The following is a 22378-nucleotide window of genomic DNA, read 5'->3' as shown; positions in this document are numbered from 1 at the left end:
TCATTAAAATAGGAGACAATAATTAAAATCGTGAAAACACACTCAGATTACAAACTACAGCTTGCCTTAGAATCAATGAATGACAAATGTTAAAACGGATCCGTGCGTTAAATATTATTTACACAACTGGCCAACTATTCCTTGTAAGTAGGTATACTACAATTAATCTCATTAAACTGAAATTTGCTTCCAGACCCAGTACACAAGGATTTCAATCATCCCAGAAACACGGAATCACACAGAATATTAAAGGCAACGATAGCCGACCAAATATTCCACACGTAAATAATTAAGAGAACACAAGAGAAAATCGCACGAACCCGAATAAAAATATGTCTCAAATAATATACAAATTACGAAGGAAAACACAATTAAAATTTCACAGAAAACGAACAATGGTACACACAAAGCATGCAGCTTCACAAAACCAAGCCAACATCCCACTTAAGACAATAGGCAAGGCCCACACAAAATTAGCGTACCAGAGATAAGATAAAAATAAGATACGCAATAATGAAAGAAGGAAAGAAAACACGGACGCAGATAATCTGAGGAGGGTAACCAAAAGTATCTTTAAGGAATGGTTAAAACAAATTTCAGCTTCCTGGGACCACAATATTACAATATAATTATAATATTTTGAATTTAACATTTCCTTCAACCAAAATATTAATATTAATAAAATATTTAAATGCTGGTTATAAAATTTTAATTTTAGGAGGCTCTGGAAAACGGCAATGGCCGAATAAGACTGGAAATAAACCATCCCATTAAGTAATTAAACACTGACCCATTACGAAAACAATACTAGCACATAACGTCTTTCAAAACATTGATAACAGAGCAAAGGGATACCACAAATATGAACCAAGAAAAGTAGAAGGAAATCCACCAACTAAATTAATAATAATAATAATAATAATAATAATAATAATAATAATAATAATAATAATAATAATAATAATAATAATAATTTTAAGAAACAGAAGAAGGCAGCACAACGATAATCTCAGTTAAATAAAACGAATGGAATAATTTGCCTCTCATCTGCCCATGTACCATGTTCCAGAATTACTTCACTATAATAATTTAGATATTGAACTTTACAAAGTCACGTTAAGTTACATTTTAATTTCTTTTGGAGATAAAATTTATATCATTAAAATGTCTGATGCGGGAGAAATTCCAGCCTAATTTAAAGAATAAACGGTGGCCGACATGTCCATAACCTATAGGCCTAATTTCAATTATGGTCGCAGAGAAGACACGAAATAATCTTGCCGAAATTTTTTAAATATTATAGATGTCACAGATAGCATGTTGTACACATTCTTCTTCTCCAAATAATCCGGCAGTAGAACCGTTTTGAAATAATTAAGATGATACTTGTACTTACATTTTTGGATGTCCAATTTAATATACGTTAATCCAATAGCTTACGTTCTAGGCCATATTGCCAAAGGTACACTCACTCAGATATTCATTCCACAACACAAATATGAAAGAACGATGAATAGAAACTACAGTAGAAATTTAATTACACTATAACTAAGGCCAGCGGCCTATTTCAATGGCTATTAGCCCGGAGAATCAGACTCCATTCTGCTAACTTTCAGTCGAGTCTTATACACAACAACTCCTCCAGACGCACCCATCATGCGCTGTGATTGATCATCATATTGTAAAGACACGTAGAACAAGTATTGCCAGCAAATTTTCAACACGTTCTTGTGGATGTTATGATACCGATTTTAAGTTAATAACATATGGAAATGAAGAATAATTATGCAGCTGCAAGAATATACAGCATAATTAAAGCCAACGTTCCACGTTAGCGTGAAGACAAAGATAGCTTTAACCATTTGACGTACTTTCGATGGATCTCTCCATCCTGGCTCTCAACCACACTCCGGTACAAAGACGAATCTTTCTGTCCGCGCATAGTGTTTATTTCTGACCCACTCCAAGCCAGTTTCCTTTGTGAAAGGATTTGATATTAGTAAGGTAACATCTTGACAGATGGAAGCACTGTTTTATTCTATTGATGCATTCGATAAACACTTCCGTGCAGTTAATCTGTGGAAAGAATAACCTGTATTTTAGCAACCTCATCGTTAGAGAAATCGTGGCTGCCTCCAAGTCGAGCGATGAAGCAATTTTAAGGGAATTTTTAGAAGAGAGTGACATTTATCTAGAAATAAGCGATGAAGAATTTAGTGGAGGTGAAAGTAGTGAAAGCAGCTTGTGTGACAGTGACGTCAGCGCTGGTAGGGGTGAACAAAGTGCTGTTTTGCCATCAAATGTATTACTGAATTTTAGGCCTACATCTGATGCTACCAACAGCTTCTAATCATCTTTTTCACGATAGGGAATGGAACTGGTAGCACGTAATACACCACAGTATCATTCATGCATCGCAACTGGTGAAATAAATAGTATTGTTCAAAGGCGCCTAGGACAATGCCCTAACGAACTGCAAGTTGTGAATGAATTTCTAACAGCAGACTTTTGGGAACATCTAACCAAAGAGACGAATGCTTATGCAAGTAAATGTCTTGAATCAGCTGCCGAGGATATAAATAGGGTAATGTCATATGAAAAGGAACACTGGTTTCCTGTATCTGTGGATGAAATGAAGGCCCATTTTGCTCTGTGTATCCCAACATCACAAAATAAGAAGCCCTTACTTCAAGACAACTGGTCTAAGTGCAGGGTAATGGGGACTTCTCTTCAAGAGGTTCAAATCTATAAATAAATTCCTCCACTTATCTAGTGATGCCCCTGAAACTGCTGGTGATAGATAAACTTAGGAAAGTAAGGCCTGTGCTTGATTTACTTTTATAAAGATTTCAAAAGGTCTGTGTGCTTGGAGAAAAAGTGTCTACAGATGAAAGTCTGATGAAGTTCAAGGGTAGGCTTAAAAATATACAAGAGGTGTGCATCTGATAATGGGTACTGCTGGAACTGAAATGAAATGGTGTATGGCTTTTAGTGCCGGGAGTGTCCGAGGACATGTTCGGCTTGCCAGGTGCAGGTCTTTTGATTCGACTCCCGTAGGCGACTTGCGCGTCGTGATGAGGATGAAATGATGATGAAGACGACACATACACCCAGTCCCCGTGCCAGCGAAATTAACCAATAATGGTTAAAATTCCCGACCCTGCCGGGAATCGAACCCGGGACCCCTGTGACCAAAGGCCAGCATGCTAACCATTTAGCCATGGAGCCGGACTCAGTTCAAACTTCAGAATTTATACTGGAAACAAGAATGGCAGCGAAGTACCTACAGTGGGATTATTTTCAAGTACAAGAGTACTTATGGAAATGTGTGGAGGGCTTTTGGGTTGCTGGAGAATGCTGTACATGGACAACCGGTACAGTTCACCAACATTATTCAGAAATCTACTAAATAATAAGACTTATGCTGTTGGTACAGTGGGACCAAACAGGAAGTTCATATCCAAGGAACTCGGCAGCATAAAGCTGAAAAAGGGGGAACTCACCTTTGTTTCCAGTAATGGGGTTTTGGCTGTGAAATGGGTAGATGCAAAGCCTGTGTGACACAGGGTCTAAGGAAGGAATCTTCATTCGAATGCCACCGATGCAGCAAGGTGACGCTGCATGTAGATGACTGTTTTATGATCTACCATTCACATAAAGTCTTTACAAAGTACAACTGACAGTATTTCCTCTCATTAGGTTTCTGCAAAACATGCTTTTTCAGTGTCAGTGATAATATCATGTAAAATAATGAAAATAAATGGTACACCAAGGCATAAATAAGTTCAATTAAATGGTATGTGAATGGGTTAAAATACGTAATGTACCAAAAATGCATTCAGTGGCTCGCAAAAAGGACGCTTTAAAGAAGTTGTAGATTAAATTGTGAGATACGTGCATGAAAAGCACAAGGGCAGAATGGCCATATCACGGCGCAATAAACTCGTTGACCTTCAATGTCTGCGCCTTCATTATACACCGCTAGCCGCTGAAGTCGACCAAAGCCGGCAAGTGAGACGTGCGTCTAGCAGCAGCTGGTAGTACCAGACGCTTAGTAAAAATAAAAGCATGTGAATGGGTTAAAATACATAATGTACCAAAAATGCATTCAGTGGCCTGCAAAAAGGACACTTTAGAGAAGTTGTAGATTAAATTGTGAGGTACGTGCATGAAAAACACAAGGTAAAAGTAAAAGTAACAGTGTTATAGACAGCAGGAATATTTTCCTGATGGATTGTTGTATTGTAAAGACACGGAACAGGTATTGCCGGCAAATTTTCAACGGGTTCTCTTTGATATTATGATGCCAATTTTAATTTAATGGTTATGAAACTCACGGAAATAAAGAATAAGTGTGCAGTCGCAAGAAAATAGGGCATAACTAAAGCCAATGTTTGGCGTTGGCATGAAGACAAAGATAGTCTAAAAATGCGTACTGTACAAGAAAGGCAGTCATATGATTTCATAAAGAATTTTTTAAGCCTGATTCAATAATTTTGAAGGAAAAGTGGGGGTTGTCTTGCATTCAGGGTCATTGTGGATTCAGACAAATATGGTGTGTATATATATATATATTTTTTTTTTTTTCTTCCAGAAGGTCATCTATTAGTAAAAGGAGGAAGATATTTCTGATTTCAGAGTAAGTCAACATAATCAACCATTCTCCTGGCTTGTTCTTGTAACAACAAACTGCAACTGGTGGCAGCCAACATGCAGCCATTAATGGACAAACCATCTACTTTTATGTCAGGCAACTGGCTGAATTGCACCAATATAACAATTATTTAAAAAATCTGAAAAAATCATATGGATTACATATAAGATTCATCCACTCACCATCATCGCTGCTGTCAGTATCTGATGCAATCATGATTCGTTTTCTTTTCTTTGCTGGTTGTGAGTTGCTATCATTACTTGATTTCTTCGGTTTTTTACCCTTCGCTTTGGAGGCAGATTTAGCCTTCTCACTGGTTTGATGTTTTCGCTTTGCAGTGGTGGGTTTCTCAGTAATGTCCTGCACATTCAATGAAAGAAGCACAATTATATTCATCGCTCAGCAGTAGGTTCTCAATACTGGTGGACTAGCAGTCAAAAAACAAGGCTTTGGTGAAACAATATACTGGTTATAACACTGCCTGTTAATGCTACTGTTCTGTCTATGTAACTGGCATCTTGGACAGAAATCTCACAGTCTGTACTTGCTATCTCCCTTATCATTCATTTTAATCCTAAGAACCGAAAGAAAGGTTTCTACATTTTCTAAAGTAAGGACTATTTGCCAAATCCTTGTAACTATGCTCTTGCACAATGTGTCGAGCATCCCTTGAACACAAACACACAAGCAAGAGAGACAGAGAGAGAGAGAGAGAGAGAGAGAGAGAGAGCCAATTTATGTAAATCTATGCTGTGATGGGTATTTTGAATTAATCAGTGCTACACTTTGAATGGAAATAGCTATGACATTGTGAAAAGTTTCATCGCACCATTTTTGCCTGGAGTAGAAATGGAAAATCACAGAAAAATATTTCAAAGTAATTTTCTTTGCCTTTGCTCCAGACTACATTGTTGGATGCATTTTGGGGCAGCAATAACCAGTGCATAACCTGGAAATTGATTATTGCTGTTGTTTAGGTTATAAACGGCAAGATGCTTAGTAACCTAAACACAAAAAATCTCCATCTGAGGAAGGAGACAAACCCTCGACCTCCGCATCATGTTGTCACCGGAATAGGTTAAGGGATAAGTAAAATTCTTTCTTGAATAAAATTACTGTGTCCACCTATTCAATACAATTCAATCTCTAGTCAAAGAGTTGGAGAAACTCCAATTCACGCTGTGATCAATCTCTAGTCAATACGTACACATTTACATAAACTTTCATCCAGACGTTTCAGACGTTTTCTAGTCATTGTAAAATAAAATATTTTATTGCTTCCTTGTTCACGAATTCTGGCATTTTATTAATGTACATATTGTAAACTATGTAAATATCACCTAAAACACAATTTTGTAATAAGCATAAGACCATTGTATTTAGTATCTGATATTAATTTAAGTTTAGTATTAAGTTCCAATGTTAACAGATTTAAGACTTGACCTTAAGATTAGTATTAGGCTGAAGATGCCCAAAACTAGGGCGAAACATGTCATTATTCAAGAAAGAATTTTACTTATTGTACCTTCAATACGGAACAAAATGAGATTAGTTACTTGTAATAGGTTAAGGGAGCCGAGTGTTTCGTCGATGCTTTTCAGTGGCGGGGGAGTGTACAGGTTTTCCAGCAGGTGGTGCTGATATACACCCTTTTGATGGAGGGCAGGCTTTCCTCTTCATAGAAGTGAGCGAGAACCTGGTAAGGTCTCCTTTCTTCACTGCCTTTTTAGTTGTTTAGATGGTCTAGGAGGAGGGATCCCAGCCCCAGTCGACGATGCTGCCCCTGCCGGCTTGGACGCAGTTTTTGCCGACCTCTTTGAGGGAATGAGAATTTCTCTTCCTCCCCTGCTGTGCCGGTTTGTGGTCGAAGGCTGTGTAGTCCCCATCTTCGAGATTTTAGTCTTTGCGGCATTGCTCACAGGAGTAACTGCTGCCTTGGGCACAGTGGTCTTGGAAGGCGTTGCTGGAATAAATGATGAATCTGGCAGACTGTGTGCTATTATGCTAGTGGCCTGGCAGGTGCATTCAAGGAACTAAACTTATGGTGCACTTCCTGGCATGAAAGGCTATCCAGTGTCTTGATCTCCTGGATCTTCTTCTCAGTGAGATAGACACAAGAGTTTCTAACGCAAGGAGAATGAAGACCAGGACAGTTAGTACACCTGTTCAGAGGTGAGCACTGTTCTGTGCCATGAGCTTTTCTTCCACACACAGACTGATTAGGACAATGAGGTACCATCCATCCGAACCTTTGGCAATGACATCACCGCGTGGAAGATGGGATGTACGGCCTCACATCGCAGCAATAGGTTATTACCTGGACTTTTTTCTGATGACAATGACAACTTGAAGGAGACAACGAAGGCACGGTTAGCAATGTCTTCACATTGAGTTTGCGCATAATGTGCCGGACGTGTGTCATGCTATGGTTTTTCATGTTTTCCATCCACTCGTTGTCAGTGTTCAAGAGGGTCATGGCGGAAGAAGACTCTGCGAACCAGATTCAAGAATTTGTGCTCTTCCACTTTGATGGGGATTCTGCCAAAGGGGTTAGCACCTGAGCAACTGATCAGCCTGAATTGCAGTGTGCATCTTCAACACCAAACTACTGCTGCCCATTTACTTTATGCTAGTTGCTTTACGTCGCACCGACACAGATAGGTCTTATGGCGACAATAGGACAGGGAAGGGCTAGGAGTGGGAAGGAAGCGGCCATGGCCTTAATTAAGGTACAGCCCCAGCATTTGCCTGGTGTGAAAATGGGAAACCATGGAAAACCATTTTCAGGGCTGCCGACAGTGGGGTTCGAACCTACTATCTCCCGAATACTGGATACTGGCCGCACTTAAGCGACTGCAGCTATCGAGCTCGGTATTTTACTTTATGTCTTCAAGTTCACCGTATATGCCTTCTATGTGTGTATTGAATAAAATCACCAGCTTGAAATCTTGTCCAACGGTACTGGTAGCAACCAATGACATACGGAAGCTGGATCCCATGGTTTCATGCTGCACTTGTTCCCAGGGGGTTGTCCCTCTGAGAGAATCAAAGGTTAAAGACTTGGGTGCCAAACACGGACAGCCTTCTTAACCTTTATAGGCCATGTCCAAAAATATCCTCCCTGAATGCCACCCACTCCGATCAGGGGCCTCTTCAGCTAAACTAAGCAGCCAAGGCACCCATCTAGTCACAGCAGGTACTGACCGGGGTCCAATGCTGAACAATATATATATATATATTTTGCTATTTGCTTTACATCGCACCGACATAGATAGGTCTTATGGCGACGAGAACAAAACCTAATATGGGCTGACTGAGGCAATGAATACCAGGGCTCCCTTCCTCATATCATCCAAAATAGCATACACAGAGCACAATAATTAAAAAAAAAAAAAGGAAATACAAATAAATTGATAAAGTAATATGCTTTGGCATTTGGCTGTGTGGGAAACTGGGTTGTCAGGTGGATACTACTGCCGGGTACATGGCACATCCACCTGACGGGTTGTGGATATTGTCTGGGCTTTCAAGCATACTCGCATACGCAAGAGGCCCTTCCCCAACAAGCACGCACATAAACTTTGATTGGTCTACAACTAACCCTCGAGTGGGGACCGATGACCCTTTTAGCAGAATTCTACGACAGGCAGGGATTACCTGTGAATGTATTCAAACCCTCCCATCCTCAGAGGGTACAATTCATGGTTCTAAAGCCACAATCAATTTTCGTGCCTAAGCTGCCCCTTACAACAGGCAGGGGATACTGTAGGTGTATTCTTTATCTGCGGTCCCCATTGGCAGCAGGTTAAACTTGGAAATGTAGGTTTATCAAAGAAAGCTGATCGCACAGTGGTGCGAAGTCATGCATGGATTGAAATAACTCGTAACTTTTGTCTTTACAATGACATTCTCTTTTACTTCTTAAAGACTCTTGGTAAAGTAACAGTAACCATAGAGAAGTTGAACACCCAACAGCGGATTAAACCTATTGAACAGTTCTTTACAAATCAGCAGTCCCTTATTCTGACTTATCCCCAGATTCAGTAGCCCTGAACATGTCTTTTGGGACATCTCAAAGAAGGCATAGCTCAAAAATGATAAATCAGAAATTGATGCAATACAGTCTACAACTCTGATGAAGAAATGAAAAATGCTCTATAAATAATGTCATTCTGAGGAAGTGAATGGTGGTCCTTTGATAGACATAATTCTTCACAAGTCGTGTGCACATACTTTCAGAGTATGTACGGGATGTTTTTAGCAGATACAATGATATTTCTTTCAAAACAAGCAAAGTTATAAATTTCAAACCCATGCCTTATTTCTATATCATCCTGTACATTATCACAGGATCCACAATTAAGAATAAGGACTTACCTTTTCTTCAACAGCTGCTTTCAAGTCTGCATCTGAACTGATACCTGATCCCTGTTCTTCAGCCTGCTGCTGAGAAAGAAAAGTACCTAGATCAGTCAACCCTACAAAACTATTTCCTGAAATACTATATTTTTTCACATAATTAATGCCCTTGCAAATAATGCATTCCAACATTTTTGGGTCCAAAGTGGAGAAAAAAAGAAATGTTCCCGTATTTGACACACCCACTTCTTTGATCATCCATCACATGGTTCCAGATGCGTTTCGAAATAAAATGTCAACTACTCAACTAGCAGCCTTCATATTGCAAAACCACAAATTCCAAATACTGCACAACATGCTGTTATCAGCCAGTAGGAAGTACCACTGCACTAGTTCAGTGAGTACATCAGCGCAGAAGTGGCTAGTGATGCTTTATTCTAGTCTGGTACAAACATATTTTAAGTGTGTTCCAGGTGCGGTATATGTGTTTTCTCAAAATTGTTTGTTAATCCACACCGAGCAAGTATGCAAGTATGAATAATATAAACTCGAAGTGATTAGTTACGCAGAAATGCATGTGAATAGACCAGCACGCTGCAAGTATTCAGGTCCGAATGCAACATGCGCTACTGGAGGAAACAGAAAAGTGCACTTCAAGCGACCAACAAGTCTCACAAAGCATTTTGCGGTCCAAAAAGTGGTACGTTTCCACAAGTAGAGGAGAATCTGCTTAAATATGTGATTTCGTTATGCAACAAGGCATATGCTATTTCTCACGAAATGCTGTATTTTAAAAGACGAAAAATAGCTGCTGCACATGGAATCAGTGTCTCAGATTTTAAGGTTAGCCGAGGTTGGAGGATTAATTTTATGAAGAGAAATGGTCTCTCTCTTTGACGAAGAATAACATTATGCCAAAGAATTCTGAATGATTTCAACCAAAATATAATTGATTTCCACCACTTTGTGATTGAGAAGCGTAAAGTGAGGAATATTTGGCCTACCAAATAGGAAACGCAGATAAGACGTCAATAAGTTTCGACATGCCACAAAGTCGAACAATTGATAAGAAAAGGACATCGAATGTTATCATACGTACTACGGGAGGTGAAAAATAACGATGTAATATAATGCTTGCTGTAACAGCTGATGGCAGAAAGCTAGCACCTTACGTTATTCTAAAATGAACCAAAAAAACCAAACCCCATGGCACTTAATGCTCTTGAAAGGGTCTTGGCCTGCCCAGCGACCGGTGCTCAGCCCGAAGTCCTGCAGATTATGAGGGGTAGTGTAGTCAGCACGACGCATCCTCTCGGCCGTTATTCTGGGCTTTCGAGACTGGGGCCGCCATCTCACCGCCAGAAAGCTCCTCAATTCTAATCACCTAGGCTGAGTGGACCTTCAACCAGCCCTCAGGTCAAGAGAAAAATCCCTGACCTGGCCGGGAATCGAACCGGGGCCTCCGGGCAAGAGGCAGGTATGCTACACCTACACCATGGGGCCGGCTCTAAAACGAACAACAATGCCTAAAGTCAAATTTCTGCACGGGACCCACCTTCGTTTCGAAGAAAAAGGGTGGATGAACACGTTACTCAAACAAGATTGAATACAAACGGTTTGGGGAAATCGAGCAGGGTCTCTCCGTCGATGTCCGGCCCTTCTCGTGTTGGACAGTTTTCGTGGCTACCTGGCGGAAGACACTCAAAAATTATTGGAAACCATGAAAACCGATTTGGCAGCGATTCCTGGTGGACTGACATCGGTACTTCAACCCTTGGATGTTTCGATAAATAAACCATTCAAGGACAACGTGCGAAAAATTTATCAGTGCTGGACGGCAAAAGTGTGCATGAACTTATTCCAACAGGCAAGATTCGGACAACACCTGCAAAACTCTTTTGTGAGTGGATATTTATTGTGTGTTAGGGACATGATTTCTTTGAAGGTGATCCAAAAGAGCTTCAAGAAAACAGAAATCTCGAATTCGTTAGACGGGAGTGAAGATGACTTCTTATGGAGATGCGAGCAGTGACAGCAGTAGCAGTAATTCTTCCTCCAGTGCTAGTAGCCATCTCAAAGACAGTAGCCTATAAAAAGGTAAGACTTTTCTTTTTTTGGCGGTATACCATTATTATGTACAGTAGAAGTCCGCTATAGTGAGTACGGCATATAACGAGAATCCCGCTATAACGCCAAGTTTTGTTTGTCCCTTCGAAATTCCTGTGTATTATCCTTCGGTTACAGCGAGAGCCCTATCACTGACTCATCCGTTCTTACGAGCGATTTTTCTGTTACCGATATTTATGCGCCCCAGCAATTATGTTGCATGCGACCGGTCACCCTCGGTATCGTTTCCTCACACTGTCCCCTAGTGAGTTCTCTCATCGACATTTGAAGGCGATTAGTAATACGCGTCAACTGTTGTTCCGTAAAGAAAATTCAAAATGAAAGAGAACTGTTTTGCGTTATAAATGCGTAAATAACGTGTCGGTTAACAGTTGTTAACTCGTTAAAAATAAAGGCTGAGTAAACGATTGCTTAATTTTAATGCTAAATACTGCAATTACGTAAGGGTGGAATACACCTCAAGATATGGCAGTGTGCATCATTGATTTCAGATGTTAGTTTATATATTACCGGGCAAGTTGGCTGTGCGCGTAGAGGCGCGCAGCTGTGAGCTTGCATCCGGGAGATGGTAGGTTCGAATCCCACTATCGACAGCCCTGAAGATGGTTTTCCGTGGTTTCCCATTTTCATACCAGGCAAATGCTGGGGCTGTACCTTAATTAAGGCCACAGCCGCTTCCTTCCAACTCCTAAACCTTTCCTATCCCATCGTCGCCATAAGACCTATCTGTGTCGGTGCGACGTAAAGCCCCTAGAAAAAAAAGAGAGTTATATTTTCTTGCGTTTGTTAAATTTCATAAAGGCTATTATCATATAAATTTATAGCGAGAAGGGTATTTTTCTACTGGTGCTAGAAATTTGTATTCATGATATAGTATGGTTAAGTTAGGTTAAGGCTTGGTTTCTCAGAACCGACGCATGCGAGGTGCGAGGCCCGCCTCGCACAAATCCAGACTACACGAGCTTATGCAAGTGGTTTCTCAAGCTGCGCGGTGCGCAGTGTGCGCAACCTCGCAGCGTCACCGCGCACTGATTCGTCCGGCCAGATTTGTGCGAGGCGACAGCAGTGCGAGGCGACATTGTTTCTGTTCTTGTTTTTACTGTTTTAAGCAACACGATGAGCTTTATGGACGAAGTGGACGAGGAACTGATTGAAGAAGTTCGAATGCACCCAGTGTTGTAAGTTAACACAAGAGCTACAAAAACAACGTTGTGAAAGACAACTTATGGAAAATGATATCACTGAAGTTGGATAGAACAGCTAATAAATGTAGCTAGTTTTATGTATTATACGATGGTCTTGAGAAGTAAAGAGTTCGTAAAAATAGAAACTCCAAAAACGGAGGTACCAGACGATGAATGTTAATTTACTGTCATTTGGAACCTCCGTTCTTGGGATTCTTTGTTTTTTCATTTATGTGGTAGCTGCCTCTGTGGATCGGTGGTACGGTGTCTATTATTATTATTATTATTATTATTATTATTATTATTATTATTATTGATGTTACTTATAACAAATATAATGAGTTCAGTTTCAAAGGATTAAATAATTAACAGATTTAGAAATGATATGTATGTATGTATGTATGTATGTATGTTTGTTGGGTATTCAGCCCGAAGGCTGGTTGGATCCTCAACAGGTTCACCATTAGCTGTCATAGATGGCCTGGGTGTCACTGAAGAGGCGTACTAGGGGATTTGAGGAGTGAGGTAGTTTCCCGTTGCTTTCCTCACTGAACCAGAAGTTGCTATTGCACATCAGTCTGCCAAGCCCACTGAAATGCGTGCACCAACCGACCCTATGAGCGACATTTTCACACCATTCATAGCAGGGACTGGCTGTATAAGGAATGGCATTACTAGCGTCACTCATACCTCAGCCACTTTCATATTGTCAAAGCCAAGTATAAGACTGAGACAGGTCAGTGAAAGTAACAATTTTATTCTAGCCCATACCAGAAGACATAGTGCACTGTAAACACCACATCCTGCCAGCAAAGGCCTAAGAAATGATATATCAACCAATAAATCCATTACTTTCATATCAAATATGCCAATATATATTATTTTACAAAATTTGAGTTCAGTATTGTTCATTTAATAAAATCACGTGTTTTATTTTAATAACGGTGTTCATTCCGTTATTATGCTAATTGGGAACAGAAAAAGTAAACTATAAGTAAACAAATACATGTTTGTCCGTTAGAAAAAAACTTTCACTCCACCCTGCTAGCATATTCTCTTTGTCATACCGATTCTCTCTCCCTGTTACAAAAATATTTCTTGAAGCTGTCTCTTATCATGAAAGCATCATGTGTAGAATTACCTCCGTTGTCAGCTGCCAGAGGAATCATGTTTTCTTCTGTTAATTCCAAATTGCCAATAAAGTGTTCATTTGGGCAAGGAATTTGCTCATTCCGGAGAAAGTTGTGGACGATACAGGCTGACATCACATGATCATCAACAGTTTTCATTGATACTGCTATAGAGGTGGAGAAAACCCTCCAGTACTGACACATAATCCGCTTCCTCTTCCAACAGTAGCGCACAGGCTGCGAGATCCAATGAACAAGACATGTGCTCGGCAACGGATCCGCTTTGCAGCCTGGGAAACCACGAGCCTCGCAGCGTCATTGGGACGAAAGTACGCAACGTCGGCCTCGCACCTCGCATGCGTCAGTTCTGAGAAACCAAGCCTTTAGGTGACACTGTTTGAATAAGAAAACTGAAATGTTCGCCACAAAATGTGATCGATCATCTTCGGTACGGTATAGTTTTCTCGTTATGTGCATTTGCGAGCTCTCTCATCGACATTCGAAGGCAATGTTGGAGTCAATTAGTAATACCCGTCGACTGCTGTTCTCTAAAGAAAATTCAAAATTAAAGAGGATAACACGTTATCGTAATCAATGCGCAAATAATGTGGCCAATAGCAGTTATTAACTCGTTTAAAATAAAGGCTGAAATAAACGATCTCTTAATTGTAATGTTATATACTGAAATTAAGAAAGAATGGGATACACCTCAAGATAGGACACAGTACATCACTGATTTTGGAGGATAGTTTATATTTTCTCGTGTCTAGTTAAATTTCGGAAAGGCTAATCCCATGTAAATTTTAGTGAGGAAGTTGTCATTCCTCTACATGCGTTTGAAAAGTTTTTCATGATACATATACGGGTAGGTTAGGAGACGCAGTTTGAAGAAGAAAACTGAAATGTTTGCCACAGACACCTCTGGAGTGATACCTTATTTTATCTGAATCCAAGATGACAATTTTTTTCTCAGGATCTCATGTGAAAAATCAAGGGTCGTCTTGCATTCGGGGCCTAACAGTAATGAACACCACTGGCAACTACTGCAGTAACCATGCTACTTCTTTTCACCCCCGCGCGCACGCACACAAAACTCGTTGACAGTAAATGATCGTCTCTCTATTATACATGGCTAGCCGTGGTGACCGGCTGTCACAGTGCCTATGTGTAACGCCACTGGATCTCGGGAAATATTGAAGAGTGAACAATGCGAGCCTTTGAATTATTAGAAAGGCCAGGGTTACTCAGTAGCAGAGTTATAACGCGTCTACTGTACCTGACGCTTAGTAAAATTAAGTTTTATAGATAGCAGGAATATTTTCACGATGGATCGTCCTATTGTAAAGATACGTAAAAGGTATTGCCGGCAAATTTTCAACGAGTTCTCATCAATATTATGATGCCAATTTTAAGTAAGTGGTTATTAAACACTCGGAAATATAGGCCTAACTAAAGCCAATATTCGGCGTTAGCGTGAAGACAAAGATAGCTTAAAAATGCGTACTGCAAAAAAAATGCATTCAGTGGTCCACAACATGGACGATTTAAAGAAGTCAAAGATGAAATTGTGAGGTATGTGCACTTAAAACGCAGCCAGTTATATCTGACGCTGATTGAAAGTAACAGTTTTTATAGTAAGCAAGAATATTTTCCTGACGGATCGTTGTATTGTAGAGACGCATGGAACAGGTATTGCCGGCAAATTTTCAACTGGTTCTATTCGATATTTTGATGTCAATTTTAAGTTAATGGTTATTGAAACCGCTGAAATAAAGAATGACTGTGCAGCCGCAAAGGAATATGCCATAACTAAAGCCAATGTTTGGCGTCTAAAAAGTATAAGAAAGGAATTCATATGATTTTACAAAGCACTTTTTTAGACATTTAAATTTTTTGAAGGAAAAAGTGGTGGTCGTCCTGAATTCGGAGTAATATGGTACTATAAGTTTTTCAGAATGAAATTATACATTCACTCTCACGTAGTATCGGATTTAGAAAAATAACAAACAAGTAAGCCATAGTGTGGATATTATTAAATGTTAAACAATTAATTTATTGAAACCACCTATTCAATACTAGTTAAGTCTTTATGACTATAAGAATGTCATTACATTAAGTTTGAGTATGGTACATGTTTCGCCTGGCATTGCAGGTATCATCAGCCATGAATTCTATCTCCAAGTCAGAGCTCTGAGTGGATGCTATATTAGGATTAAAATCATAGTAAATATTACTTTCATAACAACTGCAATGGAGTGATCAAGCCATCCATGTTTTAAAGTACTAATGTGACGTCCAAATCTTGTTCACATTTAATGGAGATAATATTAACTGTCAACATTCATGAGTTAGTAATGAGAACGGCATGATACATGGGTTTAAACCATCTGTACATTTTTACAACTTATTGGAGATTAACTTGTGCTAGAACTATTCTTAAAAACAATTTTTTACACAATTTACACTAATGTATACAAACTTATGTTACGTTTTGGAACTGAACTGGTCGATCTTGTCTTGAAGTTTCAATGGGATGTCTTACTCATGACCTGTCGAATGGAGATAATGCTGATACTGAGATGGTATTGTAGCCAAGACTGGAGAAGTTAGATGAAGAATTCAAAATGTACAACACCAGAAACTTTTATCGGGCCTTCAAAGAGGAACTCTCGGGTTATAAACCACAATGTCTTCACTTTAAGAATATGGACGGGGAGTTGGTCACCTGTAACCGCCGGAACGTGGAACTTTTGGCAAACTACTTTGAGCAGCTGCTCAATTGCGAAGAGCCCACAGAAAGATTACCTGTTGAAGACCCTCCAGAGATACACCTCCCATCTAACCCACCAACAAAGCAGCAAGTTGCTAATGCCATCGGACATCTTAAGAACTGCAAGGCACCCGGGGAAGATGGCATCATTGCGGAAGCTCTAAAAGCAGGTAGAAATACGATCACAGAGGCCATACACCGGATCTTGATCGACTGCTGGGAGACTGGCAGGATCCCTGATGACTGGAAATCAGCTATCATACACCCATTACATAAAAAAGGTGACCGCAGTGATGTCAACAACTACCGAGGGATATCTCTGCTGTCAGTAGCATACAAAGTGCTGTCGAGGATTTTACTGGACAATGTAGAAAGCCAATGTGATCGAACGATTGGTGAATATCAAGGAGGATTTCGGCGGGGACGGTCCTGTACCGAGCAGATCTTCAACCTAAAAACCATTCTCCAACTAAAACAAGTAAGGAGTATGAACATCGCTGTGGTTTTCATCCACTTTAAAAAAGCTTATGATTCCATCGACCGCCAGACACTCTTCTCCGTACTGCAAGAACGAGGTGTTGATTACAACACATGCACCCTCATCCAACAGACTCTTACGGATACAACATCTAAGGTGAAGTTCAGGGGAGAACTATCTCGGAGTTTCAAGATAAAAACTGGAGTACGACAGGGTGATGGCCTCTCACCCATTCTGTTTAATCTAGTGCTTGATAAAGTCATCAAGAACTGGGAATGTACACTGAGGAATCTAGAAATCAAACCAGTTACCATTGGAGCCGGGACCCGAAAGATTGAGATCAGGTGCCTAGCATTCGCAGATGACATTGCAATCCTAACCAACAACTCTAAGGATGCTGTCATTGCTATTGAAGCCCTGCACGAGATAACGTTGAGGGCAGATTTACACATATCATAAGAAAAAACAAAGTACTTTGAGACTCGGCATCCTGGAAACCCCCCCTTTGACGACCATACATGGAACGATTGGGAAAGTCAATCGCTTCCGCTATCTTGGTGAATGGGTCCACCCCAATGGTAGAGATGGTACATCCATCCTAGAAAGGTGTAACAAACTCAATGCAGCGTACCAACTATCCCACAACCATTATAATAAGAGGTGCGTTTCGAAAAATGCTAAGATCTGTCATTACAAAACTGTTGTCAGACCACAGTTTTTGTACGCCTCAGAGACCCTCCTGATGAACAAAAAAGGCACCATGGATGATCTAGAGAAAGCCGAAAGACGTATCCTAGGAAAATTCATGGACCGAGATTGCTCCCAGATGGAACCTACAGACTTGAATCGAACTCTGAGCTGTATCGACAATTAGAATCAGCCAATACCAGCATGCGACGTAGGAGGCTTAAGTTCTACGGACACCTACAACGAATGGACAGCAACAGGCTTACCAAGAAGATCTTTTCTTTGGTTAAAAGCTACAAGACTGGAAGCTTGTGGCTTAATGAAGTACAGAGGGACTTGGATTCGGCTGGGATTTCAGATATTGATATAGAAGATCGTTCCAAATTTTGTGCTATGGTACAGTCTTGGACCCCATCACCTAGAGTTCCTAGAAGTCAGAAGCCCCTTTCACAGGAGAGAAGGGATAAATTATCAGCAGGGCTCAAGAGATATTGGGAACGAAGAAGAGCATCGAGGAAGAACTAGTCATCAGCGCTCCTTAGTGGGCTTAAATCAATAATAATAATAATAATTAAACACGTTCAGCTTATATGTTTTTTTTTTCTTTTTTGGTTTTTTTTTTTTGGGAAGGTCTAGAATTTAGAATTCATGGCTGATGATGCCTGCAACACCAGGCGAAACATGTACCATACTCAAACTTAATGTAATGACATTGTTATAGTTATAAAGACTTAACTAGTATTGAATAGGTGGTTTCAATAAATTAATTGTTTAACATTTAATAATTGAATTTCAATACGGTCAAAATGAAAATAATCACTTGTGTGGATATTATCCGCGAAAATGCAAGTTTTGAACAAACCGATTGCCGTTTCATACTGATTTTAATGCGTATAGGGGTTTTCCCGACTTTTACAAAAAATCGGATATAATGACAATCCGTTATAGCGAGTAAATTTTTCGCCGTTATGAATTATCATTATAACGGACTTCTACTGTACTTATGTGAATAGTACTTTTATTAGTTCATATTTATTTCACTTCAGGTCGTGTTGTCAGCTTGTAACGGGAAGATAATTTTCCAGGGTCGGTACTTCAAACCCGTGTATCCAACTTACCTGATGTACGGCACCATCTGACTTTTCAGAAAGACACGCACATTGTAATTTTACGCCAAATGACGATAACCGCGAATGAGTTGAACCAATTGTGTGTATATTATATTTAAATCTAAATAAATTGTAAATAACTTTTTATATACTGTATTTGAATTCCCTGAGTAATTTACGCATCTGAAGTTTTCACCAGTATTTTTCGTCCAAAAAAAAGTGTGTAAATTATGCGAGAAAATACAGTAGTCACACAAATCCAATTTTTTTCAATTTATAGAGAAATGACAATTGCTATACATTGCAAACTATCTCTTATCATATAGGTTAGTGGACCTTGTAAGTAATTATACTAAACAATTAGAAAGTATAATGATCATCAAAGACAGAAAATAGGTATAACATTGGGGGACAGTGTGAGAAAACGATACCGAAGGTGACCGGTCGCATGCAACATTATCGCTGGGACGCATAAATATAGGTAACAGAAAATCAAATGATCATAAATATATCTTACATGTCTGTCGGTCATGGTCATCAGTGCCACTGACCGCAAGCTTGAAGTCATATTTATGTCAATAAGACTGGATAAGGAAAACAATTAGTAGACCACCGCAAGCTTGAAGTCATATTTATGTCAATAAGACTGGATAAGGAAAAGCACAGACAAGTGACAAATCCAGCAATGTGCAAAAAGATAAGAACATGATAATCACAAAGAGAGGACAGTACTTAGGATGTGTATTCTCCCAGGATGGCATAAGTGAAATCAAATTAAAATTAAAGTGTAACAAGGCTAATGCAGTTCCAATCAGTAGTGCTCAGTGAGAAAGAATTGAGCTTTCAGACAAAATTTTGCTTACACTGTGTGTGTTTAATGTATGGGAGTGAAGGATGGGTGGAGTCTGGAAGCAGTAGATAGGAAGATAACAAGATATAGCTGGGATAACAAAATCAAAACTCTAATAGATTACATTTTGGTCGAGAAAGGTAACAGGAAAATGTTGGTAAATGTAACAGCCCTCCCAAGTGAATCTTTTGAAGGAGATCACAGAGTTGTGTTAACTAAGTTAAAGACAGGAAAGATACAAAAGACTGAGATAAGGCAGAGAAAGCTGAGAGAGTGAAAATAGCAGAAGGAAATAAATGAAGAGTTCCATACACTCATTAAAACAAGTATACCTAAGGAAGACATCGGAAGGGTCGAAGAAGAATGGGCGTACTTTAAAACAGTCATGGTGAAATCTGCAGAAAAGACCTGTGGAAGAGTATCAGGAAGGAAGAAAGAAAGATCAAGAAATGCCCTGGTGGTTAGAGTAGCCCACTCAATCTCTGCCATGGACACCCCATTTTCCTTATCTTTCATCTGCAATAAATCTGGTTCTTCGATTTTTCCTTGTACCAGGGTATTTTACACGTTGTAAAGCTGTTCAAAGTATTTTCCCCACCTGTACAATATATCCTGCTTCTATGTCATCACTTCCTCCTGTTCATTTTTAATGAAGTTAGCACCTTCACCTGGGTTTTTCTTCCTTTTTACCCACTGGAGTAAGATCTTTTTGCTTCTGGTTGTATCTTCTTGCAGTGATTCAGTGAATTTTTGCCAGCATTTCTTTTTCTCTTCTTGAACCACCTTGGAGCACTCCTCCCTGCAGTGCCTGTACTCTGTTTTGCATTCTGTTCTGTTTCTCAGCCATCTTTTCCAAGCTGTTTTCTTCCGTTTAACTATGTCTTTTACCCCATATTTCCTGTTTTTCGTCTTCTGCCAGCAGTCTTCATTCTTCAATGACACCAACTACTTCAACTACATCAAAAAAAAATTCTGGTGCTCGGCGGATAGTGTAACGGACTCCTCACTTTACTGGCACCTACTGCTATGAAAATCGCCATGCACATAACCTTTTTTTCCTACTATTAATATGAATTTACCCTCATCGTGATATAAACCGTACTTTTTCTGCAACTGGGACTTACATACTTCAGTGAATTTGGACATCACATACTTTACATGAACTCCGCTCTATCCACCTCTACGATCAGCTATAAACTGACTTCCTTCTCGCCTGCTGATGTCATACGACATCGCCTGGTTTGTTGCGCATGCTTCAGTAACCTCTGGAATCTTCCAGACATATTTCTTATTTCCCCTCTACTCTACCGTATAAATACCTGGCCTTTCTCTAGATATTTGTGTGGAGGGAGGAACATCTAACGTCGTCTCCGTCCTTAGGGACATGTGCCCAGGAGTCTCCATTTTCGGGCATTACTACCTGTTTCATGATGAGGTATGACAAACTGTTAATTTCTTTTCTGTAAATACTTCTAGTTGCATCGGGAGCTACTTTCCTTTGAAATTCTGACAGGGAGCATGGCATTTCCAGGCCGAGATTTCACTCGTCTTTTCAATATTTAAAGCCTCTATTGACGAACCTAGTGACTACTTTGTTTCTAACTGAGCGTGTGGTATATTTGCAACTCCGCGACTTCTACACACACACTCGAATCTAATCAGTGCTTCGCCATTTATGTTTCTGAATGTCTCGAAACTGGTTCATTTGAACTATATAGTGATTTCCGCATGCATAACAACGTTACTTAGTGTCAATTCGGGTGATACGGTAACTGTAGTAGTTATAACTTGCATATTACTTTTGGACTTTATTTCGAAGATTTCCTGCTGGTAGACTCTGATTTTGTAACTGTGAACATCTTTTTTTATTCTTGTTGTTATTCTGGGTTTCTCTTCTTATACCCGTATTTATCCTTTCCTTGTTTGTCCCTTTCCATTCCTGCTTTATTCTCTCTCATTTGCTTTCTTTCTCTTGGATATCTTATTTTTGTGTAATAGATTTGTATTTTGTAGATGTGGTTGGGAAAATTCCATATTTGTATATTCTTCTTTTCATGTATAAATTTCTAGAGTTTCGATTTAATTATTTCAATATATCTGTTTCCAAATTTTATCATGGTTTCTCATCTATTTTTACCCATCATGTCCCTTATTTCTCCTCACACTCTCCTTTAATTTTCTAATGTTATTAAGCACTGTTTCCACTGCGCTATGTGTTGTTACTCTGGAATGCCTATTGGAGATTTTGATTACCATGGCCTCTATTCTCAATTCGGCATTTACTTCACGGCGTGAATATTACAAAATACTGATTTGAAACTATTTGGTGTCATCGATACATTGAGATCTCCCCTCGGCACTATTATGTATGCATATAACCCCCAACGGGTTACACTACTAAAATAATGAAATGAGGCAAGGCAGCTGGAATTGACGAGGTCACCATAGAAATTATAATAGCAGCAGGAGCAGTTGGTCTACAGTGGTTGTATAGACTCTTCAGAGTTATATGGAGAGAAAAGACTGTTCCAAAAGAGTGAACGAAAGGGGTCATACAAATTTTCAAGAAAGGAGACAGGAAGCAATGTGAAAATTACAGAGGAGTGACACTGATACCTCATACAGCTAAGATCCTTGAAATAATCTTAGATAAACGAATATAAGACAGAGTAGAGGGAAAATTGGCAGAACACCAGTATGGATTCAGAAGATGCAGGTCCACATTTGACCCAATATTTACATTGCATCAAATGATGGAAAGGTATTGGGAATATGGAAAGGGCATTGTAGTAACATTTCTAGATATTGAAAAGACATACGACAGTGTCCCAAAGAATTTGGTATGGAAAACATTGACAGAGGCACAGACTGGGAATGAAACAATGCAGATGGTGATAGCATTGTATCAAAATTGCAAAAGTTGTGTTAGAACAATAGGGGGTCAAACTGAATGTTCAGAGTTGAGACAGGCTTAAGACAGGGAAGTGTATTGTCTCCCTTACTCTTCATTATTATCATGGATAGAATTCT

General features: G+C 39.5%; 1 protein-coding gene across 2 annotated transcripts in view; it reads right to left on the bottom strand.

The window, feature by feature from the left end:
* The window catches only part of LOC136879006 (DNA polymerase delta subunit 3), a 90010-nt gene that overhangs the window by 8560 nt on the left and 59072 nt on the right, over positions 1 to 22378 (bottom strand). The window contains exons 8-9 of one of the 2 annotated variants that reach the window (XM_067152692.2): positions 9032 to 9097; positions 4837 to 5014 (exon numbers count right to left, since the gene is read on the bottom strand). In XM_067152692.2, coding sequence (XP_067008793.2) covers positions 4837 to 5014; positions 9032 to 9097 — 244 coding nt within the window. Of the gene's footprint in view, positions 1 to 4836; positions 5015 to 9031; positions 9101 to 22378 lie in introns of both variants that reach the window. The other variant, XM_067152691.2, reaches the window with a different exon arrangement.

This window comes from Anabrus simplex, chromosome 8 (assembly GCF_040414725.1).
Source record: "Anabrus simplex isolate iqAnaSimp1 chromosome 8, ASM4041472v1, whole genome shotgun sequence".
NCBI classification, from domain to species: Eukaryota; Metazoa; Arthropoda; class Insecta; order Orthoptera; family Tettigoniidae; genus Anabrus; species Anabrus simplex.
This window is presented reverse-complemented; position numbering and strand designations above follow the sequence as displayed.